Source organism: Eurypyga helias, unplaced genomic scaffold (genome assembly GCF_000690775.1).
Source record: "Eurypyga helias isolate BGI_N326 unplaced genomic scaffold, ASM69077v1 Scaffold52297, whole genome shotgun sequence".
NCBI lineage: Eukaryota > Metazoa > Chordata > Aves > Eurypygiformes > Eurypygidae > Eurypyga > Eurypyga helias.
The window spans coordinates 1-9,070 of NW_010260816.1; the positions used below are offsets into that span (position 1 = coordinate 1).

Consider the following 9,070-nt stretch of genomic DNA (forward strand, 5'->3'; position numbering starts at 1 on the left):
CCTAACCATTCTGTGATTCTATATTAAAAATTATGTGGTCGGTGGGACAACAGGCAGGACTTACTCAGAAAGAAAGAAAATCCTATCAATAGTTTAGATGAGAATGGCATGAAAATGACAAAACTGCCAGTGGTGTCTTAGTAGAGATATTAAGTATATACAAGGTCATTCAATAAATATTTCTTCTCTGTATGTGAAAAAATTATATTCACAGTTCTTCATGTTGCTGAATTCCTTTGTGTTCTATTAGTAACCAAAGAGGGTGTTTAGCAGCAGTTGTTAAACTTATATATCTTTGTAACTCACAATATCAGGATAGTAAAAAGACTGTCCCAAGGGCTGTCCAGATTATTAGTTTTAGTTTTAGGTTAAAATTTATATCACTGACTGAGTCTCAGAGGGCTAGGGAAAACCTGCTTTGTGTTGGCCATGGCGATTATTAATAGTTGAACAATTTATGGAGGGGTGTGATGAGTTTTCCACCAACTGAAGTCTTTAAATAAAGATGTGATGTCTTAAATATGTGTTCTTTTTCAAATATATTATGGGCTCCTTGAGGAAATTAACAAGTGAGATGATGTGGGTTCTGTTAAGGGGATCACACAGGGGATCATCACTGATACTTTTGACCTTTAAGACTATAAATCTGGAAACCTTAACTGTTGCCACACTGGACCATTTCAGGCTGAAGTTTCTAGAGGGTCTCAGATAAACAGTGCTACGGGTAGTATGATTGAATAAGTCTCGGTGTTCATATTTCAGAACGTCTATCTGTCGCTATCAGTTTAATTCCAGGATGAAACCCTAAGGCTTCATATATACAGAGACTGTATTTATGGTGCATCTTCTATGGTACCTACTGATCATGACACCAGGACTTGGATAACTGTACTAAAGTTACCAAAAACATACTTGAAATGCTATTAAAATGTATACAGCTGTCACCACTGCAGGTAGTTCATGAGTTTCTGTCTGCCTTGTAAAACAGGGTTCAAGAATTATGTTTTTATTTGTCAAACCACGCTCTAAAAATAATTTCCCTTCATTAATTTTTCATTATAGCTATGATGCAATGCTATTGCTTCTAGTTCAGACTTGGACTCATTTAAACCCAACATCCAGACTCAAAATTAGCTTATTCACAGACAAAAGCTCTGCCTGCTCTTAGTGACTGTACCACTGCCCTGCTGCAGTGTCTGTGACACAGCTAACTCTAGTGTCCAGGCTAAGAGGAGAGCAGGATATCCTGGGAAACAAGGAGTTGAACTAATAATAAAGGAATTACTGCCACAGGACCCGAAACATCTTCTGATCCCTTTGTAGCCCCATGAGGAGTGACAGGGAGGGAAGCACTCACGTTGTACCGTCTGGACACTGAATTGGCGGCGGGAACAGCCAGATGAGCTCTGTGCATCACTGGTGGCGTGGTGGGAGAGCGGGATGCTGGTCGGCCCTGGGAGCTGCACAGCCGCACCCAAGTGAGGAAGACTTGCTGGATCACCCCAGCTCCACGCAGAGCCAACATGCTCTGGGATGACTGCATGTGTTGACTAGTTTACAGTGAATCAGTAAACCATCTTGAAGTGATGAGGTCTTGACTGTAGAAATTTTGGGGTGGATATTTCAGATACAGCACTCACGTTTTAACCCCTATGTCATGCGACTGCTAAGAGCAAGCAAAACTTCTGGAGATTCTGCCATGGTATCTCTGCTTATGTGATGGGAATGTACAATTAATGGATAGGAAATTTTGAAGGGATATGCAATTGGGAAAAAACGTAGGTGACATTCTTTCATCCTAGCACACCAAGGGTTTAGTCCATGTATGGTATTCCTTTTCTATTAACAAGCTAAATTTTTTAAGTAATTTTGAAATGTCTTTCTCAGCCCTTAAAAATGTTTATTTTATCAAAAAGTCAAATATTTCTCCTAAGAGGTTTAAATATTATGCCTTAAAATCTATCTGTATCTATCTATGTATTCTGAACCAGTTGGGGTGTTTATCCTGCTCCCCATCCTTGCCTGAGACACCTCTGGTGGGCTTCTTTGCTGGCTACTGGCCAAGGCCCACCCTGGTCCTACAGTTTTCTGTCTCCTCCCCACGCACAGATCTGCCCACTGCTGCTCTGTATTCCCTCCGTGGCTCAGGAGCAGCGTGCTTCATCAGCAGAAGAGGGCTACTCACCGGGGTCAGGGCGAGCTCAAAGCACAATAGACACAGCGACAAGCATGAGAGGAACTGTAATTCTGTTTGTATCAGTTCTACTTGTGCAAGTGGCTGCTAGACATACTTCCCCCTGAAAACGTTGGCATCAGCGGTATTACCATATGGCTAAAGAGTGTCTAAAAAGGAGATTGATGGCATTTGTGGTAAGGCTACAGCCCACTGTGTGGCAGAGACCTGAGACCCCCACTCTAGCACTAACCTGGCTGGGGAGTCCTGTAGTGCCAAGTTTCTCCTGCCTCTCCGTCTCTGAAAGTATTTTTAATAAGGGATGAGTTTTTAGCCTGAGCACACAAGTGGAAAGTCTGGGCTTTCTGGAGCTGAGCTGGCACAGACAGACAGCACTTCTGGCTCCAGAGCCCGCACGAGTGGGACCAGCTCAGGTACCTCCGATGTAACGTACAGGCCTACGACCTTTGACTTATCCCCTGTATTCATGGTGTAGGGCCACTGCGATGCTGTCCTCTGGATGACAGGGGCTGGCCATTGTCTCTGGCAGTCAGGAAGACAGAGGTCAGCATCTCTTTCGAACAAAAGAAAGTGCACCCAATGTTTTCAGGACTATTCTTACTCCTATTAAAAGCCAAATTTGCAGCGTCACTCAGACGAAAGAGCACATTTTGATTCCTGGCTGTGAACGAAGTAAGGAACGTAAGACCTCCCCCTCGTAGAGGGAGTGTTGTCACCATGATACCCCAGGGGTTTCCTTTCCACTCTTCCTGTGCCCAGGGCTGTAGCTGAGCAGTGACTGGTGGGTGTCATGTCAGTCTTGGTTCACTGCACCACAAGTATCGGATTGTGTAGAGAGATCTCAAATGCCCTGGATGCAGCAGAAACTATAAAAAGCCAACAAATCCAAGGTATATGTGGGCTTTCTGCCCGCAGGGATCACGTGGAAATGTATGTCTGTTACCTTGCTTTGGGAGACTAGTGCTGATATTGAGACATTTTTCACAGTGCTTAGATTCATGCATGAAATATTTATCCATTTGGAGGAGCAGTCAGATAAATCATGAAGGTAATCCTACGGTGATGGGATCTGAGAAGACTCTATAACACTTGCTCTACAGGGCTTGCAGCACCATTCATTGTGCATTCTGGGCCCGAGTTTTGTAGGTAGCCAATATCAGGGGTCTTAGCTTGAACACATCAGCATGCTTTAAACCTGCCTTAAGCTGTAGTTCCTCTGAAATCCTTTGCTGTTGATAAATTTCTCATTCTGTTGCCCGTGAGCAAGAGTAGCAGCTTTCTCTGTGACATTCACGTTCAGTTATAATCAGATCATAAAAGTAAAACATCACATGCAATATGTGAAAACACCTCTTTCCAGACAACTTGGAAATACTCTGCCAAGTACTTTGAGGATGTTCTGGTAAAAAAATATTGGTATAAAAATGATTCGTCCAAGAACTTTTGATGAACTGCCACTAAGAAGCACTTGAGCCTGTGTTGTTCTTGGTGCTGAACGGCAGGTAGCCAGCAGCAGGTCCATACTCCACTGTGGCCCCATTACACAAGCACTTTGGTGCTGAGCCAGGACAAGTTCCATTCACCAAGGAGCACACATTGGGCTTTTGTAAAGCTCTGAGTACTACAGAAGGTAAAAAACCTCCCGGGTGCATCCTTGACATGTTTGGGTCAGTACGTTCCACCGGTTTCAAACAACCAGCATGGTTGGCAAATACAGGCCTGGGCATGAAGTGATGTAAAGAGATCTGAAATATACAGCAGCCAAATGCCAAATTCTCCATCCAGTTTTGTGAGGCAGGCCTGTGTACAAAAGCAGGGCTGTGAGTAACCATGGTATTAACATATATAGAACAGATGACATGATTTTGGCTGTCTGGTCTAATTCCTTGCCAAGTTTCCAGTAGTTTAATCATGATATAATTTGAAATAATTAAATCAGTTGTGTTATTTTTAGAACTGCTTTTTCATCTCTAGGGCTATGAAAACCATCACAGCAATCATAGCTAGAACAATTTTTATAATAACCTATAATTTTATGTAATCAAATCTACAAACTCCTCTGTAAACAAAAATCACCAAAACAGATTACTAAGTGGTGGTCCTGAACTCTGTCCCAACAGTTGTGCCATAGGGTGATGTGTAACCATGGGTCTAAACTTGTGAGTTTTTGTAAAATTGGTGTGTATGTTTAAAACCCGGCCTGTGTCTAGAATTAATTTTTTAAAGCCATGTTGCATCTTCCTTCAGATTCCTGCCCGAGGAATCTTCTTGACCTAAAAGTGTCAAAAATCTAGATTTGATTTTCTAACCTGATCATTTTTTGACTTAAACCAATACACAAACAAAACACAGACAGTACGAGGGAAAAGTGTGGGTTGAACAGAAATGCAGGGACATACGTTTCCCATTTGGCTTGGTTTGTTAGAAAACACTAGGTTCTTGACTTCTGCCTTATGAAAAAAACAAAATAATTGCATATGATGGAAATTTACAATCTAGACCTTATTCTGCATTTCTTGTGCAAATTCCTTGTGAGTTTTAGCACAAATAATAAATAAAAGGCAAGAACTGGACTCCCCACTTTTCTGAATTCAATTCCTTCTAATGTCTTCAAGTCTAAACAACCATGACATGAATCCTTCTAATGGATGGACATGTGCAGAAGTACAAGTTTAGCACTTCCATTTTAAACTAAAGGAACTCTCTGGCTTCAGCTAGCGAGAGCCTGGGTTTTGTTCATCAGATTTTTCTCCTATTCTTAAAATTGTATTTCTATTCAGTTTCAGCTGAATATGTTTTTGATTTGTCCAAACAGCAGATGGCTATCATAAAGAGTCTGTATTTAACTTGGCGCTTTCCATTCCACATTCCTTTACTATTCATAGCACAGCAGTCATACTCATCTCCAGTACACATAAAAGGAGGCAGTTCGACTTGCAGCTGCAGATCTCCTCAAATGTTTGAATAATTACAAAGTCACTTGCAGCATTATATACTTTTTAATGTCAAGAAGATCAGATACTAGGTATAGTGGTTGGGTATTTTTTTTGATTGCTACCACTCATGAAACGAGAGAAAGTGGGACAGAAATTAAAGCTGTATCTGTAGTAAGGAACCTCTACAATTAAAATTAGAACCATGTAAAGACCATGTTGGTACAGGGAGAGTGGGACTATACATAGGCAGAAAAATTTGCTCTTGAAGACACAAACTGTCAAGCAACACGAAGAATAAAATATTCACCTGAATGAAAAATAAGACTACCTAAAATGGGTAAGAATAAAGGCATCTATGCTAGGGCAATGTTTTTTTATTACTGGAGCTTCACAAGGAAGGATTTGATCCTTTTGCTATTTGTAAGCCACAATTTTTTTTCTTCAGCTGGTCACAGATAGCAGAAAATGTTAAATAAAACCAATATTCTATTGGTTTCAAACTTCGAACGTTTTTGTTCAAAGACATTTTTCTTTGACAGAAAGTATTGTTTCTACTTACTATGTTTTCAAGCAGGTATAGTGAGTAATTATTATTTTTTCTTACAGTTTCAAACATGCAACACACTTCTAAAAAGTAATCTCTCAAGGGTTTTTTGTATACAATCCTAAACTGTGGAAATAGGTTTGTTTGGTTTTTTTCTTTTCTTGATAATATCCTTCAATTTATATGCTTTTCCAAAGACTAAGGGAGAAGAATTTAACCTCAAAAATTAGAAAAGAAAATTTTTGGTACATAAATTAAATTTCCAGAAGACTCATTAACCTGTATATTGCTTCTTTAATGATTACGACTATATATGACAAATGTTTGTTCCTTAGAAATACAACTCCTCCTACCGAAGTAATAAATGTGCTTTATTTTCAGTATGTTATCAAATAGATTTTTTCTCATGCTGTGACGAGACTAAATTTTCTACTGTTCAAAAAGCCCAGCTTTCCAATGCATATGTAGCTGGGAGCAAGCACTCTAACATTTCACATCAAACATTAAACTCTGCATACTGATAAGTATGTACAAAATATTTTCCTTCACTGTAATATAAATACAGCCACATGCCTAGTACACTCTACAGCATTGCTTGAATGACATTGTTTTGTTATATGAATGATTTTATCTCACCAATAAACTATGGACAAGACTCTTAATTCTTTCCCACCGAGTTCTTCATCTCAACAACCAAAATGCCATCGTGGCAGAAAAGCGCAGACAGGTCTTTGTTCTCCACTCCATTAGGTAATTTGTATTGTCTGGTAAAACTTCTGGATACGAAACCGTGTTCGTCCATCCTGGGTCCGTGCTGAGCTTTGATCAGGAGCCAGCCTTCAAAAGTCTGAATAATGATATCTTCGGGGCGGAACTGCACAACGTCCAGCAAGACCTGAAAGCGCGTGTTTTCCTCCTCCTGGCCGCTATTCCCAGCCCCAGCTGTACTTTCCACGATACACCTTCTGTTGCTCAGGGCAGCTGTAGAAGGGCCCGGCAAAGCATATAAAGAGTGATCCAGTTTGTGTGCTTCCAGCTCTTGGACAGCAAATTGCTCTTGATAGCGTACGGGAGTTTCCACCCAGTGTCTTATAACAGCATCCGCCATGGTTGAGGCAGAACGAGAAGTTGCTGCTCCTGTGTCGCTCCGGAGAATCTGCAGAGTCAGAGCAAACTCTTCCCAGGCATATGCCTTACCCACCGACTAGTTGTCGGTTGATGTCGCCTTTCACTTTTAGCACAGACAGAGCTTAGCATCTCATAGGGCGTGCATGCTCCAGTGCTGGAGGATTTGTTTCATCTTTTATCCACTAACAATAGAGCACTATTTATAGGGCTGGGGTCTTGAGTGGCTTCAACACGTGCACAGCTTTCATGCACAGGTAGCAGAAGCAAAATTTTAATGGAATTCTGATTATTGCAATATATTTGCTGTTTGTCATTATGAATTCTGAGCAGATTAATAATGTGAAAGATTTGCTAATTCAAATGGAAGTGTAATGGCTCTGGTTTTCCAAGGGATACGTGGCAACAGATACACATTCTGCATCTCCTAACTGAAACACAAAGTTACCAAGGGAGGTGTTTTAATTAGCTTGACAATAGGAAAGGAGCAGATTTCAGGTTAGGTAAACTACAAAACCATCAAGTGCATTGTTGTCAAAGTTGTATATAGGTGACATACAGGCATGGTTAACCATGTCATTGGTGGGAGGAGGGAACCGTAACCAACCCTGCCCAAAGAAGGGGTGCCTGAAGGTCTGAGTCTGCGATCTTAGTGACCTACAAACAGAGTCTTCTGCAGCATGTCAGGGAGTCAGACTGAAGAGCGCAGGGAGAATTACAGTGAAAGCTCATGTTTCACAGCTTCCAGGAGAGGACAGAGTTATTTTTCCCCTGCAGAACAATAAAGACAACTCCAAATCCTTAATGCTATGCCATTGTCCCAATAACTTTCATCTTCTAGGGTTCAACAGCTTGAATCTATGATCCCATCTACAGCCTGTGTCTGGGGAGCAAGACAGATGACCTCAACGGCTCTCTGTGGTGTAATCTTCTTGCTACTCTGTGACCTCAGGGCAAACAACGCCTACATGTGTTAACAGTTTGGTTAACAAGACCTAAGAGGAAAGTGCAGTGAAAAGGGAAAAGCATTTCCAAATTTTTGTATGTTTGCTAGAAGATCCCCTTAGCTGGATTTGGTAATATAAAGCAGAACGCACTGATGGCATCTGATAGTCCCTCAGTTGCGCTAAGGCTAGAAACAATCAAACAGAATACTTTTATTCCTTATGTTAGGCTGTTGTTGTTCACAACTCTGTCTCTCTCTTGTCCTTACGTCTTGAATTACCATGAAAGTGGCAAGTCAGTTTATACAGCATCTTTGGTTGCTAATGCACCTGGGAAGAAAGAGGCATTTGAATTTCGATAGCTATCAGAAATGAACTTCTGTACTGAGTCGTTAGCAGAGCAGGATTACCAGACATATCAATAATTAAAGTTCTAAGGTTGCTATTTTATTTTAAATTCTTGAAGGCTGCATTGCAAAGTAAGGAAATTTTTGAAGGTAGATCAAAGGTTCAGGATAACATGCATCAATGGCCAACCATTTAATCGGGTATTGTGGAAAAGGAGACTTATGCTGTTTTATTTAACTACTGGCTCTTCTGCTGTCAAACTGTCCTCCACAAATCATTTAAAAATGCAATTCCAAATGTATGGCTTGCTAAAATAGTGATAAAAATAACCTGGAGTGTTGCCAATTGTCTGTTCAGCAGCTGTTTTCTGTTTTGCTAGCCAATTATTCACTTGATGAGGAAACTTTAACCTTGAAGTGAAGCAGTACGCCTAGTTGGTTGTGATATGCTTTCAGAAATTGCTGAAAGTTACTGCTGTCCCTACTGAGTTCTGTGATGACAGCCTGACTTACCTTACTTCAGTTTTGCACTTCATTAATATGTGTACTGTGCAGGAATACCACATTCTTTTAATTTTTATTTTATTTTAATTATTCCCATCCTTTCTGGAAAAAGGTAAACTTGCATATACTTACAATTTAAATGAAAACAGAAACCACCACCTCAGTGCAGCTCACTGTGGGACAGCTATATCTATTGGAGAAACAGCTGCATTAGTCTTTTAAATGCCTATGTTAAGCAAACTTGGCACTGCCTGTCTGGCCTAATTAACAGGAAAGAAGATTTGAATACCCTTTAAATTCATGTCATGGGCAAAGCTCTACAGAAGTTCATAGGATCCCTTTCTACTTTGCGGGACAAGGAATTGGCAAGATTTGGTAATGAAGCCATGTAGCCTCTTCTCTCCCCAGCCCTGGTCCCTCTACTCTCTCTTTGCCACCTACAGGCTCAGCAATTACAATCACAGAATCTTTTAGGT

The 9,070-nt window shown here is 40.7% G+C and overlaps 1 protein-coding gene across 1 annotated transcript; it reads right to left on the bottom strand.

Moving 5' to 3' along the window:
• Positions 1–6,332: 6,332 nt before the first annotated feature.
• On the bottom strand, positions 6,333–6,782 carry HSPB3 (heat shock 27kDa protein 3). The gene has a single exon (XM_010155139.1). The coding sequence runs from the start codon at positions 6,780–6,782 to the stop codon at positions 6,333–6,335; it is 450 nt and encodes a 149-aa protein (XP_010153441.1).
• Between the last annotated feature and the right edge of the window lie 2,288 nt (positions 6,783–9,070).

Excerpts from the sequence above, each read along its gene's own strand:
- HSPB3 (XM_010155139.1), bottom strand. The coding sequence starts at position 6,782 with ATGGCGGATGCTGTTATAAGACACTGGGTGGAAACTCCCGTACGCTAT.